The sequence below is a fragment of the Denticeps clupeoides genome, chromosome 13 (genome assembly GCF_900700375.1).
Source record: "Denticeps clupeoides chromosome 13, fDenClu1.1, whole genome shotgun sequence".
NCBI classification, from domain to species: Eukaryota; Metazoa; Chordata; class Actinopteri; order Clupeiformes; family Denticipitidae; genus Denticeps; species Denticeps clupeoides.
This window is the reverse complement of record NC_041719.1, coordinates 5912927-5940396: the sequence shown is the minus strand read 5'-3', so window position 1 is coordinate 5940396 and position 27470 is coordinate 5912927. Positions and strand designations below refer to the sequence as shown.

Below are 27470 nucleotides of genomic sequence, written 5' to 3'. Positions count from 1 at the left end.
TACAAACTGCAGGCACTGACTGTCAATTACTATTAGATATTAATTTAATGCTCTGTAAGATGCCACAATGGGTCTACAATGTGAACAGGATTCCAGCAAAATTCCAGGAGTGACCGAGGTGTTTTTAAAAATTTGAATGAAATAAAATACTCTTTGAACATTCTCCTTTTCGTTTGTACGTGAAATTGTATTTTTTTTATTGGGGGGCTAGCTTGGAACAGCGTTGCCAGATTGCAAGAAAAATACGCAGCAAGGTCTGCTCCAAGCCCCAAAGTGTTACTAAGCGTTACCAGTCTTATCAAAGCCATTCGAGGGTTTCGTAAATGTTTTCGGAGAGGGGACGTATAAGGTCGGGAAGCAGGCAGAATCATAAAGTGGTACTCTGAGATAGCGACCAAAATTAAAAAAGGCCGCTTAAAAAGACGCCTACTTGGCAACAAAGATCGCGACGGTCCGCGTCAGACTACGGCAGCGAACCTATTTACGGCAGTTCACAGGCCCGTTCCGCGAATGGATTTTTGTGTCGCGTTTGGACAGGTTTGTCTGGTTTAAACGATAAAAAAAAGAAAAACACGATGGGGATAGCCGACGAAGCAGACCGGACGCTCTTCGTCGGGAACTTGGACTTCAAGGTTACGGAAGAGTTGCTGTTCGAGTTGTTTTTACAGGTGAGACCGAGCCAGGCTAGGCGGCTAACGTCGACGCGGCTCAGGAGAACGTCTTAACCAAAAAGCCCGTTTGTGGTGAATGGAGAGATTACGAGGAACCAGGACGCTTTCGGCGTGCTCGGCAGAACGTTTTGTGTCTGACGTCTGTTTAGGTCGCGTTCTGGTCAATTCTGAACTCGCTTTCGTCTCTGCAGCAGGCAGAAGCGCATCTGGACTAATGCGTCCAAACAAACTTTATTTTCCTTTTGCAATGACTATAAACCATTTTTTTTAGTATTTCTCAATTTTAAGTTGGTTTCAGTCGTATTTGAAATTTTATTTGTTGCCAGTTATGACAAAAGCGACGGAAATGGCTTGTTCCTGATTTCTGTTCCCTTCATCTCAAACTTGTCGTGTGGCATTTACCCAGAGCGACGTACAATCGATAGTGACAGGGACAGGAATCCCCCCCACATTTGGAGCAAGTGGGGTTTGAACCTGGGACTCTTTACTGATCAATATAATGTATACTTGAAACAAGTAGCGATTATTTTCTTGGAAGAAATATACGTGGAAACGCCCTGATTTATTTTACTGTGCACAAAAAAATTTCCCTCTTCACTCCATTCAAGGTTGGATTTACGCCCCTTTTTATGATACCAAGTTCTGTTTTGGTTTTTAAATTTGCAGGCTGGACCCCTGATAAAAGTCAAAATACCCAAGGACGCCGATGGGAAGTCGAAACTCTTCGGGTTTGTCAACTTCAAACACGAAGTGTCCGTGCCGTACGGCATGAGCCTGCTCAATGGGACGAGGTTATTTGGAAGGCCACTTAAAATCCAGTTCAGAGCAGGTAAGCGAAACTCGTCCAGGCAGGGTTTTTATTTTTTTTTTCTTCAGCTCCGTGTGTGACCGTGATGTTAAACTTTTTTAATTCTCTGTCTTGTAGGCAGCAGTCATGTAAGCCAAGAGGGAAACAGCCCAGGAAACGCTCATAATATCAGTCCAGCGCACACCCCCACTTACAGAGGTGGCAGGTAATGAGCGTTCGCCCTCCTGGGTTTGCATGGGAGTTAACGTTCACCCGTCACAAATCTTTCTTATCTTGTCATGACTAGGTATGACCGGGGAGACCAGATGGGCTCCCCACCCTTCCCCAACCCACCAAACCATATGAGGCCTGGGTCTTCGCCAGAGACTCTTCAGAGACAAGCAGTAGTGAGTCTGAATTCTAGGGCTTTATTGTCATTGCACAATCATACGATGTTGAGATCCTGCCAGCCACCCCCAGTGCAAAATGCCCAACTCAAGAATTACATGTTACACACACACACACACACACACACACCTGACCCTACTTAAAAACTCTAGAAGAGAGAAAAAAGAAAGGAAGAAACCATGGGAAGGAGTGATACAAAGAGGGACGCCCTTCCGGGGTAGAGTGAGCCTGCAGTTGGTGTCAGTGCAGGGTTTGTGAAGGTTTTTCCAAGAAGACAAAAAGTCCAAAGTGTAGTATAGAGCATGTTTGCAGAGTAGGTTTTAGTCCAGTGTCATGGTGTACATTGGTGTACATATAATGATACTGGTCAATTTGAAGAACCCTGGTCTGGTACTTCAGCTGTTACGGTGGTGGCGGCTGTGGTGACCCTCTGGTTCGTTTTATGATAACTCGTCTCATTAGCAGTTCATTGCTCAGGACCAGGATTCATCTGGTCTCTTCACTGGAGTCTGCCGGTGGTCTGTGCACTTGATTCCGTGTCCCGGAGAGACAGTGGCGGTTGTACAACTGGTACTGAAATATATGGTCATGGTGGTATATTAAATGTACAACATTTACCAGATGCCCTTATCCAGAGCGACTTACAATCAGTAGTTAAAGGGACAGTCCCCTCCTGGAGACACTCAGGGTTAAGTGTCTTGCTCAGGGACACAATGGTAGTAAGGTCTGTCATTTGATCCTGGGTCTTCTGGTTCATAGGCGAGTGTGTTACCCACTAGGCCACTGTTGTATATTAGTGCAACAGTGGCCCGGTACCCTGACTAGGACAGCCTAACTAAGGTGATCTAAGGTGTCTGTTCTTGACTAGGTGATAGTGTAATAAAGTGGACTTAATAATGACACTGTTTTAACAGAAGGCCAGAATGAACAGATGTGTTTTCAGTTTAGATTTAAGCACTTAAGACCTGAACACTGACCCACAAGCCGTTCCACAACTGCAGAGCTCTAAAGTAGTGAAAATAAAATAGTGAAGTGACTGTCATTGTTATACACAGCAGCAGTGAAATGTGTCCCCTGCTTTTAACCATCACCCTTGGTGAGCAGTGTGCAGCCATGATAGGCGCCCAGGGAGCAGTGTGTGGGGACGGTGCGTTGCTCAGTGGCACCTCAGTGGATCGGGATTCGAACCGGCAACCTTCTGATTACGGGGCCGCTTCCTTAACCGCTAGGCCACCACCAAGATTAAAGGTAGCAACATAGAAAAAAGATGCACTTAACGTGAAATAAATACATAATAATTTAAAATCTGTACAGGATTATTGAGGTAGCGAACGGGTGTGAGTTGTGAGTTGTAGCGGCAGAGCAGAATGCAGCGTGTGTGTTTGAGTTGATGAGGGATGTTGCCTGGCTGTAAAAAGTGTCCTGCATTCTATTTGTTCTTGACCTCAGCACTGTTACGTATGTAGATAAACGGGCCCACACAAAGCGCTTCTGGTCATTTGGGTCGTGATTTCTTTCTTGTCTTCTGGTCACATTACTTTTGTTCACACCACTTGCCACTTGTCCCAAACATTTTGAGGCCATTTTATTGTGCCGGGTGCGATGCTGCGCGCCTCCTTGAAACAGGTGAGGTCCTTCAGGGAAGGGATTTTTCACTGTGGTGCTGATGACCTTCTATAGTGACTTCCTGCTTTCATCGTGCAACATGTCCACCGCACTCTCGTCAAACTCATCAGAGGCGTGGCCAGCGGGGACAGCTCCGGGTCAGGATGGTTCCTGTGGGTACAGGCACCGGTTTGGATGGTGAAGAAAAGCAGAGGAAGCGTGGGGCCACCTGGGTTCAAGATTGCGCGGGGTTGCCGCTCCCTTTTTTCGTACATGCACCGATTTAATTGGCAGAAGGACGGTCGCTGTGTTCAAGCGCAACAGTCTGTGCTGCACTTTAACTTTGTCTTGTACAATCCAGTAAAGTTTTGTTTGATCAGTTGCCATAAAGTTTACATGAAGACCTTGGGTTGTCAGACCTGTTCTGTTAACTCTCCTGAACAAACTGCCAGGATCAAGGGTGCCATTGTCACGGTTAGATTTTAGGTTCTTGTCCCAACTGTGTTTCATGTAGGAATAGTTTGTAGAGAATAAATTCATATTTTAACTGTCCTCCTTGCACCACAGATGAACAACATGTGGCAGATGACGTTCCAGCAGATGAACGGATCCTTCCAGACGCCCCAGCAGCATCAGTCAATACCCTCGAGAGCTGGCCGTGCTGGAGGAGAAGGTAGCCCCTGGCAACAGGACACCTCATCTCAGAGAGGGTACCGCCACCACGACGGCATGGGCCACCACGGCCGAGACCAGCGCTACAACGGCGGCGGGCCAGAGCGCCACCGGCGCGATCACAGCCAGCGCAGCGATTTCTATCACCACGACAACCGCAGCAGGGACTACCCCGAGAGGAGGAGGGACGGGTCACGGGACGGACGGTGGAAACGCTGCTGAGAGACCTTTAAACTTATTTCAGTTTTTATATCATTTTTTTAAACATTTTATTTTAAATCGGTTGTTTATCTGAAATCATTCTTCTGATGTCGCCTTTCTAAGAAAATGTTAATACTTCCTTAACTCGCATTATTAATTTGATACCTTGTTAATAGTAACTATTTGAAAATCTAGAAGTTATGTTTTAAAGGATTTTTTTTTTTTTTTGTCTAGTCCCAAGAAAGAGAAAAAAAAAAAAAAGTAACTTGTAAATAAGATTTCAAGAATGAAAATTACTAAAAAAAAAAGTTTGTATAAAATGTGAATGATTTGATATGGCCTTTAGCTTTTAATGGTTTTAATTTAAATTTTAATTTTCTACTGAACACAAGGGTATAATTTTTGTTTCTTTTGCCCTCTTCTTTTTCAAGGAGAATAAAACGTTTTTAATAGACTTGTGTGTGTGTGTGTGTGTGTGTGTGTATATTAATTTCAGAATGAAGAATACACATCCTGTATGGAGTTCTCATTTTTTAACAACCATCATCCCTTTTTATGATGCGTCTGAAGCCTTTGCACATGATGTAATAATTAGAAGTCACGGATCCATATCTGCAGGTCCCGCTGAGCTCTGTTTTAATGGGGTGACGCATTGTCAGGCCACAGGTCGCAGCTACGTTGGGAGGAGAAGAAGAATAGCTGAAGCTTTAAATAGATAAAGTGGGTCCAGAGAGCTTAAGAATGGCTTTATTGTAATCTGCAGGTGGCGCCACATATTCCAGTAGTCGACTCCACGAAGGAAAAAGGAGGATGAGCGCGTAATTCTGATCTGAATTTAGTTGAGCGCAACTGTTTTGTAGACTGGGTCATGTGACGTTTGAAACCCGAGTCGCGGAAGAGTCCACGAGGACCTCCGGTATCAAAGCTCAACAAACTCGAAAGCCGAATGGTTTCTCCCACACAGATGCCTGCTGGGCACTGGTCAGCACGGGCCCTCTGACCTCTGACCCTGCACCCGGTTCACCTGCATGCCTTCCTTGGACCACGTTTGACCACTATAGACCAGGGACATTCCACAATAACTGCAGTTTTGGATGTGCTGTTTATATATTAAATCACTGCCAATACATCAACTTTGAGGAAAACACGTTCACTTGCTGACTAATAAACTCCAGTTCGTGTTTTTCCTCCACTTGCCAGGCGCTTATGGACGATCTCTGAACACAATATGGTAAAATAAACCTGCATAATAAAAGTAAAGTGTGGAGCTGACGGAGCCTCCGACTGAAAGATATCTGTTGGGAAACTGCACGGGGACGGTGGAGGCCTGAGTGTGTAAAGAAAGGGGACAGTGGGTTCAAACCCCTCGATCAAGGCTTCAGTAAGGGTGAGGGGTTAAACGCAGAGGGCACGTTTCGTCACAATGACACCCTCACTTGAACTTTCACTTATCACTTTCAGGGTGACGTGAAACTCGCACCACCGAGTTCGCATGTTCTCCCCGTGTTGTGCTGGTTTGCGCGCCAGGTGAACTGAAGGTGTGAGTGTCCCAAGATTCTCAATCATTCCTGTATTCATAGCAACACTTAGGCAAATGGGAACGATCATGGTGGCCTAGCGAGTAAAGTAAGTGGCCCCGTAATCAGAAGGTGGCCGGTCCGATCCACCAAGGTGCCACCGAGCAAGGTACCGTCCCCACACACTGCTCCCCGGCGCCTGTCATGGCTGCCCTCTGCTCACCAAGGGTGATGGTTAAAAGCAGAGGACACAGTTCGTTGTGTCACCGTGTGCTGCGCCGCAGTGTATCGCAATGACAATCACGTCACTTTCACTTCATTCTTCACTTGGTGTATCAGACTGTGGATCCCTGCAGAACCCTCTTAATTCAACATTCTGCAACATTACAAATGTCCCCGAGACCTAAAAGTAAGACCGAAGGGACCCACAGTCACCTGCTGCGTTCAGGCCTCGGTCCTCCTGTTACAGTCTCGCCACTGTCGCCGCTGAACAACAAAGCGCGATCCTTTAATGTCACCCCGAGGTCACGACCCACCCTTCCGAAAGCGCTCAGGCCGCTAATGGCGTCGGCTCCCGCATCCCCCCGCAAAGCTCCCAGCTCCAGAAGGACGAAGCCTCTCGCCTCTCCACTAATCTGGCGAGTGTCGGATTCCACGGACACGCCTGCGAGCCCTCGCTAATGAAGAGGATCCTCCGATCCGAGGTTTTAATTGATTGATCCGCTTGGCGTCGCCGGTCCCCCCAAACGCCACCTCCCGACCGAAAAAGGACCCTGGGCGATCGAGACCTTGCGAGATCTCCTCCACTGGAGCTGGAGACCTGGTCGCGCACATCTGCACGGAACTGTAGTTATTAATGAGCCTGCTTTCATCCATAATTCAGATTTTAAAATGACGACCCCACCGGGAAATAATATCAGAGAACCGGGCAGAACGGTGGAACCCGGACCGGCAGCTGCGCTGTTTAAATCAGATCCGCACGATTTTAAAATTCTGCCCGAACGGGTTCGTTGGAGTAACATCGTGTGGAAAATCGTAAAAAAAATTAATAAGAATAATTTACAAAAAAAAGACGCACATTGCTGCAATAAAACAACGACTTTAATACGGCTGCATTAAATTTAAACTTGATTTTTAAATTTGCATCTATAACTTTTCGTTGAGAACCATTTTCAGAATCATTAAACACAAAGACCGAAAGCAAAACAACAACAGCAACATAATCATAATCATTATAATAATAGCACAAATAATAATATTTGCCATTTTAAAACATTTGGTTTAGCAGATAATACGTATTAAACTGCATCTAAGTATACCCACGATGAGTAATACATTTGTTCTCGTTTTATACACAGTAGTTTAATTATTAGCGCAGGAGCGTGTGATATTGAACTAACGCGCGTAGTTCAATTTAAGTCTATTTATCGTGTAGAATTCGTAATACTTTAATGCAGCATTAGACAAGCGGGTTTTTATTTGTTTAGTAAACGAGCTTTTTAAAACAAACAAACAAGCAAACAAAGCAAATGAATCGATACTAGAAGTTTCGTAATTAAAGTAATTAAATCTACATTAACGGGAAAAAGGTACACATGAATCCGGCTGCAGTTATGTTTATTACACCTTATCACCAGAATTGTTCATATTAATATGCCGACGCGATATTGAGCGGAGGCGAGCAGGGTTGTCGGAGCGCGAGCGCGCGGGAGGGAGGGGTGGAGAGAGAGAGAGAGAGGGAGAGAGAGAGAGAGAGAGGGTGATTGACAGGAGGAGTGCTGCCTCGGGTTTATATAGCGCAGGCTGCGGCGCGGAGTCTCTGCCGCTCGGACCGACGGTCGAACCTTCAGCCCGGGGCCAGAGCCGCGCAGCATCCAGGCGCGCAGGGCGCAGCGGGGGAGCCATGCAGTGCCAAGCCGAGCTGAGACTCGCCTCTCCGGGCCACGCGAAGGCGGCCAGGCGGCGCTACAAGACCTTCATGATCGACGAGATCCTGTCGAAGGAAACTTGTGATTATTTCGAGAAGCTCTCGCTGTACTCGGTGTGCCCGTCTCTGGTCGTGCGGCCCAAGCCCCTGCACTCCTGCTCGGGTGAGTCGCATTTCACGCGTGACGGTGGTTGACTGATGGCACCTCAGAAATGCATGTTATTCGTTCGTGTTATTATTCATGTTATTATCATTAATAATTGCAGTCCAGATTAGAGAGATGGTTGAACAAGTTCCACTGTGGTGTGTGAGGGAACAGGAAACACCTGCTGAGCAGACCCGTTATTTCTTGGAGAGAACCTGCAAGTTCCAGCAAAAAGTTCAAAGCTGAAGAAGAAAAAAAAAAAAGTTTATATTTCAAACTAATTAGACGTAATTACAATAATAAAGTTGGCACTAGTCCATGTCCAATTCACCTGGAACCTGGTCAGTGAAACAGAATAAAATGAAAACTTCTGCCCTCAACAAATATGAAAATGTCAATACAAAAAAAAAAGAGAAAAAAGAATAATAATATTCAATCCTATGTCACTGTATTATGGGGGTTTAAAAGATTCGCTGACAGTGTCCATATTGACAATAACAACAGCAGTACTAGTAGAACTCAGAGCAGTATTGATAATATTAATCATTGTCATTTTTATTAAACCTTGTGATGTGCTGGGAGAGTTAAGGTTGATGAATGCAGGCTTCAGCCTCAGGATGATTCCTTGGTGAAGGAGGTTAAGATCTGCCAGTCCTTCACCTCCACTCTTGTATAAATTTGCTCTCAGGCTACCTGGCTTCCGACAGCGTGCATTCCTCGCGTTAAAAAACGAAGCCATCGAGGGGCAAGCGCCTGTCCTGCGTGTCAGTCAGGGGAGAGTTTTAACTCCTGGACCTGGATTGCACAGTGAAAAAAAAAATCTGTCTGCTTTGCCAAAGCTGATTTATGGGTAAGAAGTTTCTTAAATGTGACCACATAATTACGTTTGCAGGTAATGTCCTTTTTATAGTGATGAGGCAGATGATGGCCCATATCTGAAGTCTGCATTCTTCTGTGGAGAGATTATTTTATTCATTCTAAGCAAAGAGGAACACTGTGAGCTCAGGTGGAGTTGCCGTCTTTTATGGAACAGACCGCAGAGCTAGAAAAAAAAAATTGAACATAAGCCCTCTTTATAAAATCTTCCTAAGTACGACGCCCTTATTGGTTTTAGCCTGGAATTAACGGTGGGATTGGAGGTGGAACATGCTTAATGGGAAAGCAGGTGGGGATCCAAGCGGTTCCTGTTCAGACGAGAGAACATTTATAAGCACCTTGGGAAGAAAAACAAAAAATTATAACATGTCCTCCTCAGCCTGAGTTCAACACCACTTGCACAACCTCCCTTCTTGGGCATTCACAAAATTGAGGGGCGTTGCCGAAGCAGTAAAGATTTACGACGCCCCACTTATCCTCGTGTCCCCAAAATGTCCAAACTGGCCATCATCTGAAAGTTTTTCTCTATGGGAATGCCCTCTGACGATTATGAGTGGCTTGCCAGAAATTTTTGTCATAATTTTCAAAAACTGACTCGGTTCATGCAGCCTGTTATTGTATTTGACATTTTTTTTTTTTTTTTACACTAAACTGCAATTCCAGATCGGCTCCATCAGCTTCTCCTGAGTCCTCTCATCAGCTTGGAGGATGAACGTAACCAACGTCAACCAACCACATCTCCAGGCCCCGAAATCAGAAACCGCCCACGCCTCTCACTAGCGGCATTACGCAAGATAAAAATAAGCGGAGTGATTCCCCCCTCGCTCCGAGCTAGAGGGCACTGCGAGCTGCCTGGCGGCCCGGAGCCCGGTGGATAGGGTGACTGCCCTAAATATCTGAGCCCAGGGCCCACCGCTTGTTTTGAAGCGGCAGGGGTGTGAGACACCCAATATGCCGGGTTTTCGATGCCCGCGCCGCCTGATATAGAAGCTGGCAGGCGTGGACTCGGGCCTTGAAGGCCTGCCCTGCCCTGGTCTCACCAGTAGAGGCCATAATTGGACAGTGATGGCAGACAAACAGGCTCCGTATATTAAAAAAAAAAAAAAAATTCTGTCTAATTGTCAGGGAACATAATAAAAAATTGAATTCGTGTATGTGCAGATGTGGGCAAGGTGCACGTGTGCTCGCTCATGCCACACGGGCAGGCGACTCCTCCACCGCCAGCACATTTTCAATGATGACTTAAAAAAAAAAAAAAAAAAAAACCCTGCATGCCGACATAATCACAATCCTGATCTTTACACGGCGCAAATCGAGCGAAACCGGGCAGCGGCAAGGGGCCAATAAGCGCCGGGTGCCGCGTTCCGGGACCCCCGCGCGCCCACACGTTACCTGCAGCGGGACAACAGTGTAATGGCGGGTTATAATGTTTCATTTGGAGACTCGTCTCTCAGCGAAGGCCAGGGCAAGGCTTTTAGAGGCATTTCTAGAAGGAGGTGAGAGAGATAGAGATCAGCGCTTTTGTAATCTCCCATGACAGCGCGATGAAAAGCGTGCAAATAGGAGGGAGAGCGTTCAGCAGCGCCGAGGCCCTCGGCCCACCCGAACAAGAGAGTTTTCATCCCGTCTTAATGCCTAATTCCCCTCGAATAGCACGAGCTGCCATTAGACCTGCTCCGACACCGCAATTACACACACGTACAGGGTCATGTGCGCTGAAAGTAACGCAAAGTTCCCCTCATGCAAGTCGCATCCTGCAAAATGAATTAACGCAGCTGCATTGCACTCCGGGGTGCGTGGGCCTTCCAGGTTCCCAGTTTCCAGCACTCCATGTGTCGAACGATTGCTTTACATTTTCGTATGGGGGTTTATCAAAGTCCAATGCAGTATTTTAATTATACGACATGGAATGAAAATCTCATTTGTCACCTGATAGGAGCATTTAAATTACTAAGAAAAAAATGGGTAAAAAAAAGCATACCACTCTACAAAATGACTAATTCCTCCAAATTAAGGCAGTATTACACTGATAATTTTGAGTGCGATCCCCTGCAGAAAGAGTGATGGAGGTTTCTTCTCTTAATGCCCTGCAATTTAAAAAGCAGATTATGTTCTTAGTAAGAAAAGCTTGAGTAACCGTATTAAAAGAAGCACTCTCTCTCTCTCTCTCTCCTACCTGTCGCCACACGATCTCACCAAAACAACTTGTTTTACTTCTAGGTACCTGCCAAGGCTGATATCATTTTTGGAAGCCTATCGCAGTATCAAAAACCAAAAAAAATCAATCAGTCAATCAATAAAAATCTGACAATCATGAGCTTCACCCAAGCTACCCGGATTTTTCCTTCTCCACCTTTACTAATCGAAAGTAGTCAAGTAAACTCTGAGAGATTTGTTTTATAAGATGCCCCCCCCAGGGAACTCAATCATATCATTGTCTTATTATTAATACTAATGCAATGTATGTATTTTGGTTAGTTTACATAATTGATTTTGGTCGACAACATTAAGAACGGGCAGAAGACCAACTCTGTACGGTCTGTCGGTTCCGGTCCCCACAGAGCCACTCAGATGCGTGATGTGTAGTGCAGGGGACCGGGCGAGGGTGGGGCGGCTGGAGAGGGCCAGAGGCACCGTGCCCAAACTTGCAGCAGCGCTGCGAGGCTTTTCTGCGGTGGAAGATTAGCAATGAGCTCAACGCTCTGCCATGATGTCATGTTGTTGGATGAACAGGCTGTCGCTGCAGGCTAGCTCACACACACACGCAGACGCCAGCACACACACACACACACACACACCACTTACTCCAACAATATGCAAAAAGCGGAAAAATAATTTAGTGAACAGTCGTCTCTCAGATCTTCTTTTCGCGCTGGTTTCATGCCATACTCATGCCAGGGCCTTTTTTCAAAGCACTTTGGGGTCCTGAACCGGGGCGGCCTCGCATTGAACCAAACCAGGCCTGCTATAGCCATAAATATTTTGTACAGTTTGCAGTGGTTTGTTCCTTTTTTTCTTTTGTTGTATCACAGATGCATACTGCGTGGGTGTGCGTCACCTTAATCTTTTCCCAATTAAATTACACATAACATGCATTTTTTGTCGATTAATGCTTGTACATAATTTTCCATCTTTTCCATGCATTTTTTTTTTTTCATCAAAACTGTCGTGTGCCATTACAGTTACAATTTTGAGTTCAATCCACCCTTTTTTCACATCTTTTTCTTAAAGTGCAATTCAGTATGATATTAGACTTCTGAAACAAAATAAATACTTAATATGTGTCAGCATAAAAGTGTTAAAAAACTGGTTCCAGAGCGGGTGAGAGAGAAAGAGAGATGCCGAGAGAGAAGCTCTTTGCCTCTTTAAAAACATTTTTATTAGACGTGAGACATTGATTTGCTCTCGAAAAACCATCACTCAGCTCGTAGGGTTCAGAGGAGAAGTGTAAAACACGGACTACGTCACTGAGCCAGACCTGTGGGTCACGGCCTTTACATCACCAGCATTAACCTTTAAGACGAAAGGAACGGGAGGAGGCGCTGCTCACAGTGAAGTCATGCAGGAAGACAAACAGTCCGACTGGGGAATCGCAGCTTAATGGAGGCCTGCTTTTGTCTTGTGTCGTGCAGGATCTACCCCCCTGAGGTCATACCCCGTCCTGTCCGTCATCACACGCCAGACTCCCAGCCACCCACACCTGTCTCCACCATCACCTCCAGGCCATGGGTCACACCTGCCCCTTCTCTCTCCCCACCACCCCCGTCCGGTTGATCCCGCCCCCAGTGAGACGGCCGTCAGCATCAGCAGCGAGTCGGAGACGGAGCACAGCGTCCCGCGTCTGAAGAAGCCACGGCGCAGCCGTACCATCTTCACCGAGCTGCAGCTCATGGGCTTGGAGAAGAAATTCCAGAAGCAGAAGTACCTTTCCACCCCTGACAGGTCAGAAGCATCATTCGATAATGTTCTATAATCAGGGCCATATACACACATTTTGTCCCATAACAGTTATAATTATGACTTATATAAATTATGCTTATCAATATGAACACCTTAACATTTCACATGTAAAATATTTTGCACATTTACTCCAGACAACAGGCCGATTTATGTTTTTTTGACATTCACACGTTTTTTGCATAGACTAACTCTCAGAATTTTATTTTTTTTCATCTGACGGACAAAGAAACTGGGCAGAACATTTTTATGAGACTAAATTGTTTGATATTAGCTACAAATGCACTGTTGCATGTGTGGCAGGAGGGGCAGTCTAATACCTCACCGAATTATTATAATTCAATAGTCAGGCATTGCACATGTTTAAAAGGGGAATTTACCAATTCATTGGGCAATTCAAATAATAATAATAATAGTAATAATAATAATAATAATAATAATAATGGTATGAGGCCATTGGCTTGAGCACCACTTGGGGTGTATGACTGCACAGACAACAATTTTCATCTTCAAAGGGTCATTGAGAGACTTTGCCTGCAGTTTGGTAATTGCTAAATGGCAGCGATTAGCGGCATAAAACGCAAATTTATGTTCCCGACAATGTGTCATACTCGAGAAGCTCTGAGCTCCACGCCAGTGAATTACCTCAATGTTCTAGTCAAGACAAGAGCAACATTTTTAACCCAGAAATAAAGAGCCTTGAATAAAACACTGCCCCATTCAAGAAACCGGGGACAAATGCCAACAAAAGCAAACAAAAATGTATTACGCTGATTTTGCGCCAATCGTTTAATATACAGGCAGGTGTATATAAAACAGCATACAATGCCATGAGGTAATATCCATGGTCTTATAGTCTTCTCTCTGGGGGTCATTTTGGAAGGCCGTAACACTTTTTCCAGGCCTTTTCACACCGCTTTTACATGTTGGCCTTATGGCCATATTTCCATCATTTCTTCAATGCGCATTTTCAGTTTTGCAGACCACCCCCCCCGACCAATCCATCTAAACCACCACCAAGCTGAGTGTTATTCAGACATTCCTAGCGAAGCACGGTGAATTGCGCTTTGATGTGTCTTTTGATTGGCCGCTTCTAAAACAATTTGGCAGGAAGGTGCACCGTTGTGAATGTTGCTCAGAGACGTACTGCTATTTCTATTCCCTATCGCTCTGGGCCCTGGGGATGAAACTCCCACGAAGCGAGCACATCTGGCTGCACTGGAAAGGCTTTTGTCCTGACCACATCTGAACTCTGCAGGGCTGAGCCTCTACCAGTTCTCACCTCGAGGGAACGATCCAGAGCGTCGATCCAAACGGCCAAGTGCCTTATCTCAGTTTGAATCTCTGTTTCGGTAATGGGTTGATTAAAAGCACAGCTGGATGAAAACGTGGAGCGGGGAAATCCCCACTTTCCAAAGTGAGGGAGGCAAACATGTGCCTGGGGTTTGTTTGTTATCATCCAGAGATGTGTCTGGGTCTGTCCCGAGCTGCTCTTGGCTGATGGGCCCTACGCTGCGAGCTTAAGAAAAGCACATAAGCCGCCAAACAGTTAAGGCATCAAAAGCACATAAATATGCCACGGCACAGGCTATAATGATTTCTCACTATTTGCAATAATGATTATGTATGTCAGAATTACTATCATCTGCGTCGTCATTGTGAGTGACGCTGATCTAGAATAACCCCTTGATTAGAAGTATTGACATTCATTAAGGCGTTTTTTTAAAATACCAATTGAATATACGACTGTTAGCTTTACAGTAATGAGCAAAAAAAGATTTTCAGTTTAACCTGCCTTGGCACGCATCAAAAAAATGAACTAAAAACGAAAAAAAAAATGTTAATAGAATTACTTTTTAATACTTGATTATTTATCTTTATACACAGAAATGAAGCGAGGCTAGTTGTAAATATGGTTGAGTGCCACAACTGGCCACCAGGGTTGCCACGACACCCCAAATAATGAAACAGCTCCATATCACATGGCAGAACTGGTCCATTTCACTCCACCCCAGCCAATTTTGTAGTGTTTCCGTGACAAATAAATGACAAGAGGACAATTTTATGAGGATCCCACCTTAAGATCCTTTTGTGTAGATAACATATTTTATACCAGTATGGTCACACATGATGTTATGCTTCATTAAAAACATGTTGGTTCAATATCTTTTATAAATCATAATCAGGGATGAGCGCAGGGAAAAAAGGGGATGAAGACAGAAGCGAGATGAATAACAGCAGAAGGGAAGGAAAGAGAGGGGCTGTGTGAACTAATCCACTAATTTCCAGCAGATCTCTTCTCCTAACATCAAATGACAGGCTGGGACCTCTGCTTCAATGAAGAGTGGAGCAGGGAAATCCTCTAATTTGAGTGTGAAGGACTTTGAAGGGAGATGCAGCGGAAATCTCGGCCCGGTGGTTCCAGCAAGGCCGCGTTTGATATTCCCCACCCGCCCCGCCCCAAAACCAATCCTGAGGCACTCATCTTTAGTCCTCGGGGTGTCCCGTTACAGGCTAACCAAAAGCTTCATTAGTCATGGGTGGCGCAGATGCCATGGAAGTGTCCAGAAATCTTTGAACCGCATTACAGAGATGAGGTTCGATTGTTTCGGCTCTTGCAGATGTTGGTTTAGACGTGCTGTAATAAAGGTGTATTATTACAGGCCAATGACAAAAACAGCCTATCGGGGTGTGGTCCTGTCCTTGTCTCAAATCCCGATTTTACGGTTTAAGTACCTTACTATCCAACCTGCAATGAGCTACCCAGAAGCGGAAGCAGCTGAAGTGCATATGTTAACTTGAATTGACCTCAGAGGCTAACTCTTTTCTTTTTTTAACCTACAGACTAGATCTGGCCCAGTCTCTGGGGCTCACTCAGCTCCAGGTGAAGACCTGGTACCAGAACAGACGCATGAAGTGGAAGAAAATGGTAAGATAAGATCAGCACCGGGGGTCAAAATGCTTGTATGTGTGTGTGAACGATGAGATGAATGATGATGACGACCATAGTCTAGCCTACAGTACGTCAGCGCGGTCAACCACGCACCAGAACAAAAAGGCCCCGAGAACTCTGGAGATTAATGGCCACACAAGCAGAGCCCCCAGAGTCGTACATCTTCCTTTAATTACTATAATAACCCAGCCTGCCTTTTACCCTGGACCACATTTGTCAGAGCTTCACTCAACCAGAATGTCTGTGTTTGTGCTTCTTCACCTTATCTAGGTGTTAAAAGGAGGGCATGAGGCCCCAACCAAGCCTAAAGGGAGGCCCAAGAAGAACTCCATCCCCACCACGGAGGAGATCGAGGCAGAGGAGCGCCTGGCAGCCAAGCTGGCGGAAGAGGAGCGAATGCAGAACCGCGACACAAACGGCCAAGCCCAGCCGCTCGGGGACGAGTTCCAGACTCAGCCCGAGGACCTGAGCACTGGATGCGGCGCTGCGGAGTGCCGCGCCCCCCTCGCGCCACAGGACCCCGCCAAAGCACAACCGCTGCCCCCGCCCGACTCAGAGACATGCGCTGCCAGCTAAAGCACTGCACCTACTGCACCAAAGACTGGGCCCATGAGGGAACATGTAAGCACTTAGTGCCTCAGGATTATTAGTACGCTCCCAGAGATCTTACTGCTCATATCACCAGTCGTTACCGGAGAGGCCTTACAGGTTCACCAGTGGAGATGAGTGAAGCCTCTTCAGGCTTCATCCAGATCACACCTGCCATGCTCTTCCTATATCAGTGTTGAACAATAAGCTACCAGAAACACGCGCCCACACACACATTCACACAGTTAACACACATCAATGAATCGTATTCTGAAGCAGGAGTAATTCTAACTTCATAACTAGTTTAGGTTGCCTGCCTTAATGCACACTGTTGGCTAAGTAGTGAGGATGAGTGGACACAGACGTGTGCAGGTCCCACAAAATTAACCATAAACATAAAAAAAATACCCCAAAATGAGTCAAAGTATTAAATGCAGATGTACATTTACAGTATTTTTATTTTTCTATTACATGAATGTTGCCGGATGGACATAGCGAAGAGCTGTTTCTGATTTGTAATTATGTAGAAAACTACAGCAACGTTAACTAAAGCCTTAAAAAAAAAAAAAGGATTTCTATAGCAAAGCTACTGCAGTACCTCTCAATTGTTTTGTGTGTTTGACTTTTGACTTTTTTTTTCCCAAGATCAATGAATTTATATTTACCCCAGAAACATATGCACTAGCAACATGGCTCTATTCATTGCTGTAAGCTAAGGGACCTGTTAAATATCAAACGTATGTAAAGCATGTATGCTCAAGCTGCGGGAGAGGAAAAGTGGGGAAAACACAAGCGCTGAAACGTTTTTTCCTCACTTTTCCTCTGAATCCGCACTCTGACTGGAGGCAGACCGATTTTATTGCCGCGAAGAAAGCCTCTTAAGATGTCATGGGCTCACAAATGAATAAATCAAGCCTGGTGCCAGTAAAACTAGGAAACTGCCAAACATGTAAAAATGTTGCAGTAGTGTCAGAGCCTGCGGCGTTCGAAAGGAACGGCAGACTAACTGACAGACTACAAACATCAAAACTCCAATTGCATGTCGCAGATTTTTTCCCCCCCGCTGCCTGATTTTCTATTCGTAATATTCACGAGACGTAAGCCAAAGTGATTAGTTTGATATAAAATTGGTATGATATTTTTCTGGTGTACATACTGAGTTTTTTTGGGCACGTTGTGTTTCTTGTGTGAAATTCTACTTGTTTTGTTTCATGTGGTTTTAATGCCATTTCTACTCTGTACGAGTGTGTGTTCGCAATATTTAATTGCATTTAATAAAGAGACCTCCATTTCTATTTGCTTGTGTGCATAACTGTCTGGGGCATGTCTGAAGATGGCAAAAAATTTGCACTGACTTGGATATAATGTTTCATCTATAGCATTTTAGACTTGTTGTGGCATTTCAGTGCACATGATGAGTTCCTACTTCCCGACTTATTGCACGTTCATGTGTTTAACTGGGAAATTTGTGCAAATGAGGAAGTAACCTGACAAAAAGAGAAAAAAATTTTCTTTGGCAAATGGCTGATTTAAAAAAAAAAAAAAAAAACTGAACAAAAGAGTCTTGAGAGGTCCAGCAGATTAGACACTGCATTAGCATTAGTAGCAGCTGCACATTGCGGAACGAACCTATTTCTCATTAAAAAAAAAAGTTTTTTTGACATGATAATACACACTGCCAGCTATGTAGAATGAAGTTTAGCAGACAAACAGCTCATCCTGTTTACTGCTACTCAGTGTAGTGTTCAGTATGCAGAATTTTATCAAGTAAAATTTTACCAAGGCCTGGTGATGGTTATCTGCAAACTAACAGACATAACAAGCTTGCTAATGTTATCTTGGCGAGATTAGCCGCCTTTCTGTGAAATTTCCCTCCCTCTTTTATTTCAATAAAAACAGGGTAAGTTGAGGTCAAGCTCTGTGCTGAAGCCCACCTGATATTTAGCTATGTTGTTTGGTAAGATATTGTAGGCAAGGAAGTCGCGAACAAAATGGCATTATAGTTACACAATTTGAAATAAATATAAGGAACACTTCCGAGCATTAGCCCTTAAAAAAAGCAATTAACATTGTAACCAGTGCAAACGAATCACAGCAGGCTGCATGGCAGGCATTCTGCCGAACCCGTTCCCTGAGCACACAGTTGGTGCACATTGTTTTCCGACATACTTTCATCTTGATCTCGACATCCTACAGAATGCCCCGCAAAGAACTCGCAGAGCCAAACAAACGGGTTTTCGGCGCTTCTTGCTGGAGGTGGACCTGATTTAAAGCAAACACTCTGAGTGAAGTACAGTGTGCTTATCCACCTTGTGCAAACACAGCAGGGATGCATTTAGCGTGTAGCTTAAAGCGGAGGCATCCTGAGCCCCGGGGCCTATGTGGGGCTTCTTGGTTGACCCCTATGGGCTGGTTCGGAACAAAATGACAGGATAGAATTATGATTTTATGGCAGCAGCAGGGAGGTCCATACCCTTGTGTCTGCAGATTACCATTACAGTATTCACATGAAATATGAAAGCATGAATAAATCCTCAGATATTGGTCATGAAAAAATATCATGGCAGGTTTATGACATCTTTGCTAAAGAGAAAATATTTTGTGTCTGAGCGCAATGCAGAAAGGGAATTCCACAAAAGGTTACCGACCTCCAGAACAATTCAGCATTCAGAGAGTCTGCCTTTACCTGAGCACTCAGTGCAGGTTACAGGCAGTGAAAATATGAATCAAAATTTCATTGACATGTAATGAATGGAGGAGGGAAGAGGTGTCAACATAGTGATGATTGCCGGTGTTAACAAGCATGGTCAGAGCAACAGATAGCGATCGGCATCTCAGTTTCTATTAGTTTTGGCTCCTCAAGGTGACAAGTGGTGTTCAGTCTGAGATGTAAATAAGAGTTTCAACTGGAATTGAAATATGCAACATCCTCAGTGAAGTCTTTCCACTTCTGAAATCGGTCATTTATCATTTAAGACAAAAAAGTAAATCGGCCAAGTTATTGTAGGTTGATTTACACTTTTGAGGTGACTTATTTTCTCATATAAGTTTGTAGTAGTGCAGTCAGTAAGAGGGTTACTTCTGCAGGGAATTAACACAGTCAGTAGATTTTAAAATTTGCACAATATCAACAACAAGAAAAACCATGCAAGAAATGCAATTAGAGAGCAGCACCACTATGCATGAAAGCCACAGAGGAAATGCGTTGATTCGTGGAAACTGAATGTAGTCTGAAAATGGAATGTTGTCGAATGGAAATCTTAATATGTTAAGATACACTGCACAATATTGATATTTGGCATAAAATTTGATTTATCCCCAGATTTGGTTAATTGAACTGACCTAATTAGCCAAGCACTAGCAGCAAATGCCATACATTTCAGAATAAGATTGCCGACCTAGGAGCTGTTTGAATGAAACACTATATATTGTGGTATTGTAAGGCCAGGCATGATTAGACATGCATCATATGCATCCTGACATGTAATGCATTCAAAAAGTATCATAAATGAGCAATAGAATTGCTTATCAAACAAGCAGCCATGACAGGTACCCCGGGGAGCAGGGTGTGGGGGTGGCACCTTGGCAGCTCTGTGCTTCACAATGACAATCACTTCACTTTCACTTGAGTGTTTGATAAGCAATTATATTGCTCATTTATGACTTTACATGTCAGGATGCATGTGATGTGTGTCTAATCATACCTGGCCCTGCTTCCTTTCCCGCTAAGCCACCACTGCCCAAGAAACACACCTGGTAACATATCTAATCTTAGTGATCAAGTACCTCAACTTGGCAAGATTTGATAGCTTAACAAATTATGGAATGCAAATTAGTTAAATACATACAGTACAGGCCAAAAGTTTTGGACACACCTTCTCATTCAGTGTGTTTTCTTTATTTTCATGACCATTTACACTGGTTACATTCTCAATGAAGGCATCAAAACTATGAATGAACACATGTGGAGTTATGTACTTAACAAAAAAAGGTGAATTAACTGAAAACATGTTTTATATTCTAATTTCTTTGCTCTGATTACTGCTTTACACACTCTTGGCATTCTCTCGATGAGCTTCAAGAGGTTGTCACCTGAAATGGTTTTACAACAGTCTTGAAGGAGTTCCCATAGGTGTTTAGCACTTGTTGGCCCCCTTGCCTTCACTCTGTGGTCCAGCTCATCTCGATTGGGTTCAGGTCCGGTGACTGTGGAGGCCAGGTCTCCTCTTTATGTTAAGTATATAACTCCTCATGTGTTCATTCATAGTTTTGATGCCTTCAGTGAGAATCTACCAATGTAAATGGTCATGAAAATAAAGAAAACACATTGAATGTGAAGGTGTGTCCAAACTTTTGGCCTGTACTGTACATTTTAAACATATTACAAAAAAATATTACATTCCAAAATGACACATTTCTGACAATGTGTCATGATGCTGAAATCTATTGTTACAGCACAAGCAGGTACTCAGTGTGCTTTCCCTATAGCATGGGGTGTAGATGACTCCTGATGAAGCCTGTCCGCGGAACGACACGTCGGGGCAGGCTCACGGCACCATGGGTAATTGCTGTGCAGCAGGGTAAGGAGGGGTTATAGAAACAGCCTACAGGAACAAGGCAGTGGCCTAATCGAAGAGCCTGTCATTTTCTTCCAGGCCTGAAGTTCAAGCCCGGGTCAGCGACTATCCATCGTCAGCTTTGCGCCACAAAAAAAGTCATCCACAGCACACCTTCACCTGTCAGCTTAACTTACGCTCAGGCAATTAGAGTCGAGGTTTTCGGGGGGTAGAGATCACTGCTCTGTATTTTTTTCTTTCTTGCTTTGTTGTGACAGGGGAAGTCATTGCTACATACCATGAGTAGGAACCGCAGCAGGCCCACAAGAGCCTGTCAGTGGAGTGAACAATGACCCTGTTGTTTCACCCACATGAGGGGGAAAAAGTCTCATTACTCTAAGTGTGAATGTAAACACGGGCAGAATTATTCATCTCAATGCAATGCTATTGACAGGAGAAGGGTTACCGAGAAATAATGTGCTACTTTCAGCTCAGTTCAACTCATAATGTCAAAAGGAAACATATATCTTAATTTGTTTAAACATTCCGTTAGAATAAACCTTAAGTAAATATTTTCATTATGAAAGTATGGTTGAATTGCAGAAGCTTTGCATATCACATGATCACGTCTGTAGACCACCTGCAGACTCCAATGAAGAGACCACCAGATAAATCCTGGTTCCTGGCAACTGCTAACCAACGACTTAGCATGAAACGAACCAGAGGGTCACCACAGCCACCACCACCATACCAGTTAAAACTTCAGGGATCTTCAAATGGACCTGTAGCATCATAACGTACATTGACACATGACACTGGACTTAAACCTACTCTGCACTGTCCAGTACCCCCAAAACATGGACAGATGCTCTATACTACACTTTGGACTTTTTCACCTCTACAACTGTAGGAGTTTTTCTCTTCTTGGACAAATCATCACCAACCCTGCACTGACACCATTTGTAGGCTCACTCTACCCTGGAAGGGCGTCCTGCTCTGTATCACTCCTTCCCAAGGTTTCTTCACTTCTTTTTTCTCTCTCCTAGAGTTTTTCCTTGTGTGCAGAAGGGTCAAGTGAGTTGGGGGGGCATCAACTGTAGGGCCTGTCAAAGCCCATTGAGACATAATGTATGTGATTATGGGCTATATAAGAAATAAATGTTGTTGTTGGTACCAACTTATCTATGGACCATTCCCATTTTGACAATGGGACCAATACTCAATGTATACATTATACAATGTGAGCTTAATATGGCTGTGATGGGGATTAAGAATATTGTTAAGCTTGGTCATGACTAATGTTCACATTAAAAAATCTTGGAGGAATGACTCCTACAAATGACAAAGTCTTTGAAAATTTCATGGAGGTCTGGTGAGAAATTACTGACACACAGTAGCATTTTCTTTATTTTGCTATGAATTAACCATTAGAAGAGCAGCATGTGTTTCAAAGAAAGGATAATACAATGCGGTTTCTCGATGGCCTTTTGATGACATTTTCGGTGATTCTTATTTTAAGTGTTTGATGACATCTGAAATATACCAGGAAGCTTCACCTGTGTGGGCGGCAGAGAAAATTGAATCCCGTTCTACTCCTTCCTATAATTACCCAATCAGCTGCTTCCTTTTTTTCTGTTCACACCATGTTAGGACCAGTCTAATGCGGCGTCATTTGGTGCTAATGTATTTACTGCAGCAATTACGCTGTGGCCTGTCGCCCTGCTGTCCTGCACACGCTCTCGCGCCCAGGCCAGTGTGTGTGTGTGTGTGTGTGTGTGTGTGTGTGTGTGTGTGTCTCGGAGCGTCTGCGAGATGGCGCTGCCTCCCACACACACCCGTGCAAGTCCCTCGCCTCATAAATCATTCAGCTTGCGTGGCCTCTGCTCGGCGGATATCACAGGGACTGGCGGGGAAGTTTGTAATCACCGGCTGCCGAGTTTCCTCCCAGAGGCCGGAGAGGACAAGCCATCCCCCTTTCCAGACTGAGGGACCTCTGTCACCGCTCACGAACAAACGCCAGGCCATGGCGATGAGGACAAATGTGGCAAAATCGGGCACCGGGTTCAGCAGTAACTCATCCACCCATGCAGCTGTTTGTGCCACCACACCCTCTTACACGGGACCCTCGGGCTCCATTTTATCAGGCTCCTGTCTGAATTGCATCTTTTCATCTGCGGCAGAAAGCTGAGTCTGTCAAAAGTGGAGCTGGGGGATAAAAGCCATTTGAAACAATGCTGCGTTACCAAGACTGTGTCAGTGCAACTCTGTCTGTGCCAATGCACGCTAGCTGGAACACACAAACACACACACACTCAAATGGACTTCTTTGTAAGGCCAGCACGGACCCCGCTCCAACTGTCCGCGCCAAGGCCCCCTCTCTCACGGCTTTCCTTAACGATGAAGAGCAGTTCCTAATGCCCTTCATTTAGGCGACATGAAAACCGAGCTCCACAGGCTTGTAATCCCCGGTTTTTTATGCTGTGACTTGGGTTTATAAGGGAAGCTCCGGTCGAAGCCAGGGAAATGTGTCTTGGAGCGAAGTGGAGACTGCCATGCCGCAGACTGTATAATGCGGGGATCAGCTCCGTTCAGGAATTGCTGCGCAATTACGTATTCGTTGACAGGATGTTTCACTGGCGAATGTGCACGGTCCGTCCGACGAGGTTTCTGTGCGCGTGCGTGCCGCTGCTGGACGGACACGTAGAGCATTTCTTTTTGATGACGCCCTTGTTTGCCACTGCTCCCAAAGGGGTGCACAAAGAAAACTTCCTTAAGACAGTTTACACCCACCTGTGCCTAAGCGCTTTTCCTCCCGATGTCCCCATTGTCTGCAATGTCGGTACCTTTTGGCATGGACGTGACAGCAAGCGTCTCCGGTGCTGACAGACACGGGCCTCTACTCCCAACAATATCGGATTGTGACCAACCGCTCACTGCCTAGGTGTGAATTAAAGGCATTAGCGTCAGTCACCGGGCTTTATTTACGCATTAATGGGCCGTAGTGAGCAACGTGCCTTCACACGACGTGGAAACTGTTCCAAACAACCATCTTTTTATCAGGCCTGTCATGGAACATTTCAGGCACCTGCTGCTCCTCTCTAACAGGGGTTCAGAAAAGAGGCGGCGGGTGAGGTCAGCCTCTCCTTCCTTCGCTTGTTCTTTCTGTTGCTGTCATAAGTTAAGTGAGCAGAGGATGAAGTCATCATCGACTGTAGTGTTAAAAAAATCCAGAAAGGACCACTGTGTCATAGCTGGTGCACAGGTATCTTTTAAAATGTTTCCATACCATCTAATTCTTAGAAGGTAATTGTTTATGCTAATTTTTTCATGCATGTCACGAATTCTGCAGACCAATCTGCCACAACATTACATGATATTTGAAGTGAACAATTCAGTGCAATGAGAAATATTTGTTCAAATAACGTTCATGTAGCAACTATCTAAGGATTGGTGTAGACCATGGTATTCCCTGGTAGAATATTCTTTGTCTCAGCAGGACAATGCAAACGTGGTAAAGGGTTCAAGGTGCTGAATTGACATCCAGATCCCCGGATCTCAAAATAAATGAGCATCTGTAGGATCTGATGGAAAGCATGTCTGACCCATAGATGCCCTGGTATCAATGCCTCTGCAGATGGGAGTGGCTTCTTTGGCCCTATACTTAATATCAGGCCGGCGATTTTAATGTTGTGGTTAAATGAGGTACATTCAGGATGACAGCTCTGAATACCAGCAGCGTTTCTTTTGCAATTTCTAATGCAATGGCTCTGGGAAATATCTGGTGATTTGGGTTTATTGTTGTAGTTACCTTTACCATAATCAGCCCCGTGGCCCAGTAAGCAAAGGGAAAATATATATATTTGTCTGATTCATATGTAACCAGAGCAGGCATTAATGCAGCATATTATGCCTTGTTGGGACCTGACAACAAATCTTGTAATTGACAAGATGCAACTGGCCCCCTAAAAAATGTCAGAAAGTTCAGAAATGAATGAGAAACAGGCTGTTTTCAGGATGCTGCGCTGTGAGCAGTCACTCTGATCATCAACTGCCAAGCATCATACTCGGCAGCCCAACGCGAACCGTGCACGTCCAAGGCACACATCAGTCCGGCGGGTGATCCAGAGTGCAAAAATGATTCATTCACGTTTCAGCCAAGCATGCACTGAACATATTTAAGTGGCACGTATGGGAAGGCGACCACAGACGAGAAAAAAAACCCAGACCGGTTTTACAGGGTCAAACCCATTTTTTTTGATTGTCCTCATGATCACAGCAATTAAGTGCCTCATATACTTTTAGGACACTCTGGGTAGGGACGGGGAACGAAGTGCCTCAGTTGTAAAAACCCACCCGTCATCCGGCTTCACGACTCTTCAGGTAGATGTAAGTTAAAGCAACATTTTCCAGCGCGAACCGCCGCAATGAAAAAAGAAACAAGGGGAGAGGAAAAAAAACATTAAAATGTTATTTCATTTTACAAGCATTAGTTTCAATTGGAAAGTTATTGGAAACCTTATTAAACCACAGCTGCTTCTGCTTAAACGAACGGGAAAAGTAAGCAGTGATTTTTTTCTTTTTTTTTTTTTAGGTTTTGAATATTCATTTGGATGAAAGGACCATATCTCGCTAGGCTGATAAAGACAAAAAGGCTATTATCCCTGAGTGAGGTGTGCAGTTGACTCAGGTGAGCAGTCTTGAGTCGCTGTCAAAACCGCCCAAGTTCCGTGAAGGCCGCTCTCGCGCTCAACCATTCGCCTGTTGTTGCCGCCGGTTGCTATAAACATACGAGCCACTCGCGCTGAGAATGCGATACTGTAATGTTTCCTCCGAGATGCTATCTGTCGGGCCCTGGCACGGCGCCGCGCATTCAGAGATCTCATGCGGCCGTGCCCTTGACAAGGTGAGCGCTCATCGCCCGCGGGGCCTGTGCCGCCGCGCTGGAGCACAGGACGGGGCGCGGAGCCAGCCTTTCAGCCATTTCATAAGCACTTAAATGTGATGAAACTGCAGGGCGTGGCGAGAAACCGGAGAGGCAAATAAGTGCATTTCAGAAATGTATGTGTGTCTGTGTGTTTGTGTGTGTGCATTTCTTCAAAAACACATAAATACTTTTGCTCTGCAATCTGTAAAAAGGAACTGATATTAATCAGCGGTTGAAAAACAGTCAGCTGACAAATATGATATTTTTAGATGAAAAGGAAGCAAGACGGAAAAATTAAAATCTCTCCATCCGACTGGGGACGGAGACCAAAGAATTCATTTTCTAAATAGGGTCATTTGCAAAAGAGTGCACAACCCAACAGAAATGCATTATGGTTGTTTTTTTCTTTTCTTTCCTGGTGTGGGTGGTAATGATTTGATTTGGCTAATAAACAGGCCTAGATGTTCCCTCGTTTTATTCCACCTTCCAATTAGCCATTTGCTAATTATGAGGTCAAAAGTCATGGAAGGTCTCTGTGGGCGGTTTGGGAAAATATCAGAACAGATATCTAAGGGGCCAAGAATGTTGGTGTAAGAGCTTACAAAATGAACCCCCTCTCTGGATTTGACCGTTGGGGTGGCATTAGTGATTTTGCACTGGGTTTAAGGTGGCATGGAGGTGGAGGAGGGCCCGTTTTCGCAGTATCCGGGACCCCATACAGGGCTGTGAACAGAGGTCAGACATGCTGAGGATCAGTTCCTCCCCCGCTGAACCCACTGAGGTCAAACGTTGCTAAATTTCTATTTTACAACAGCGCACCTTCAAAAAATGAATACAACGCGGTCATAAAAGTGTGAGTGACTGCTCTACAATAAACAACATGTTCAACATGATCCTGCAGTTCTTTTATAAGATAAGCATGGTTTCTTTTGGAAGAACCAGGTTTGCTAAATTTAGCCTTAACTCGTCGAACTGGCGACACACAAAAGACTTAATTGTTCATTCATGGCCTCTGAAGCTCAGTAATGGGCACGTACAGCAAACACAGGGTTCAAACATCAGACAATGGCAGATGCACGGCCAAACAAACGTCTCTACTGTTCAAGGCCAACATCAAAACCTGAAGATTTATGTAACGCTCCTACCTGGAAGAGTGTTGTAATGGCTAATTGTTCGAGCTTTTCGAGCAACACACACACATACAGTGTTGACTTCAGCACAAAGGGTGGACCAGGTTACACAAACAGTGCCGGTGCCAAGAGAAGCAGCAGGGTAATGACTGTGCAGTGCTGTCTCGCTGTCAGCCAATGACAAACGTCAAACCTGATTAGAATATTTATGACCTTCGTGGTGGGGCACGAGAACAAAAACTGTTTACATATTTGAGTACGGAAGCCTCAGTGAAGAGGTCGGCTTGACAGGTTCCCAGTGTGAGGTCACAAGCGATCGATATTCACTGGAAATGAGTTCTGATCAGTCGGATGAACAATTCATGATGATTTAAATGATTCATTTCAAATACCTGACTCCACTTTTCACCCTTCACATTCTTTTCTTGGCATTTCTGGCATTTGGCTCATTTGTGGTTATCTCACATGACACATGCACACACACACATACACATTTTTTATATGCAATGCAAATATTGACGGTGCTTTGTTTCATCTGTTTCTAAGCAAGTCC

General features: G+C 44.7%; 2 protein-coding genes across 2 annotated transcripts; both read left to right on the top strand.

The window, feature by feature from the left end:
* Nucleotides 1–475: 475 nt before the first annotated feature.
* Nucleotides 476–4798, top strand: rbm7 (RNA binding motif protein 7). Its single transcript, XM_029001200.1, has 5 exons — nucleotides 476–668; nucleotides 1338–1500; nucleotides 1597–1684; nucleotides 1766–1865; nucleotides 4039–4798. Exons 1-5 carry the CDS (start codon nucleotides 576–578, stop codon nucleotides 4363–4365), a joined length of 771 nt encoding a protein of 256 aa, XP_028857033.1. The 5' UTR covers nucleotides 476–575; the 3' UTR covers nucleotides 4366–4798.
* A 2871-nt stretch (nucleotides 4799–7669) lies between these two features.
* barx2 (BARX homeobox 2) lies at nucleotides 7670–17602 on the top strand. Its single transcript, XM_029001678.1, has 4 exons — nucleotides 7670–7951; nucleotides 12442–12751; nucleotides 15611–15695; nucleotides 15990–17602. The coding sequence occupies exons 1-4, from the start codon at nucleotides 7765–7767 to the stop codon at nucleotides 16293–16295; spliced, it is 888 nt and encodes a 295-aa protein (XP_028857511.1). The 5' UTR covers nucleotides 7670–7764; the 3' UTR covers nucleotides 16296–17602.
* Nucleotides 17603–27470: the final 9868 nt, after the last annotated feature.

What these genes read in the sequence shown, in the direction of transcription:
- rbm7 (XM_029001200.1), top strand. Translation starts at nt 576, where the DNA reads ATGGGGATAGCCGACGAAGCAGACCGGACGCTCTTCGTCGGGAACTTG. An exon ending in TAAAATCCAGTTCAGAGCAG is followed by an intron (nt 1,501 to 1,596) that starts GTAAGCGAAACT and finishes TCTGTCTTGTAG; the next exon opens with GCAGCAGTCATGTAAGCCAA. An exon ending in CCCACTTACAGAGGTGGCAG is followed by an intron (nt 1,685 to 1,765) that starts GTAATGAGCGTT and finishes TGTCATGACTAG; the next exon opens with GTATGACCGGGGAGACCAGA.
- barx2 (XM_029001678.1), top strand. Translation starts at nt 7,765, where the DNA reads ATGCAGTGCCAAGCCGAGCTGAGACTCGCCTCTCCGGGCCACGCGAAG. An exon ending in TACCTTTCCACCCCTGACAG is followed by an intron (nt 12,752 to 15,610) that starts GTCAGAAGCATC and finishes TTTAACCTACAG; the next exon opens with ACTAGATCTGGCCCAGTCTC. An exon ending in GCATGAAGTGGAAGAAAATG is followed by an intron (nt 15,696 to 15,989) that starts GTAAGATAAGAT and finishes CACCTTATCTAG; the next exon opens with GTGTTAAAAGGAGGGCATGA.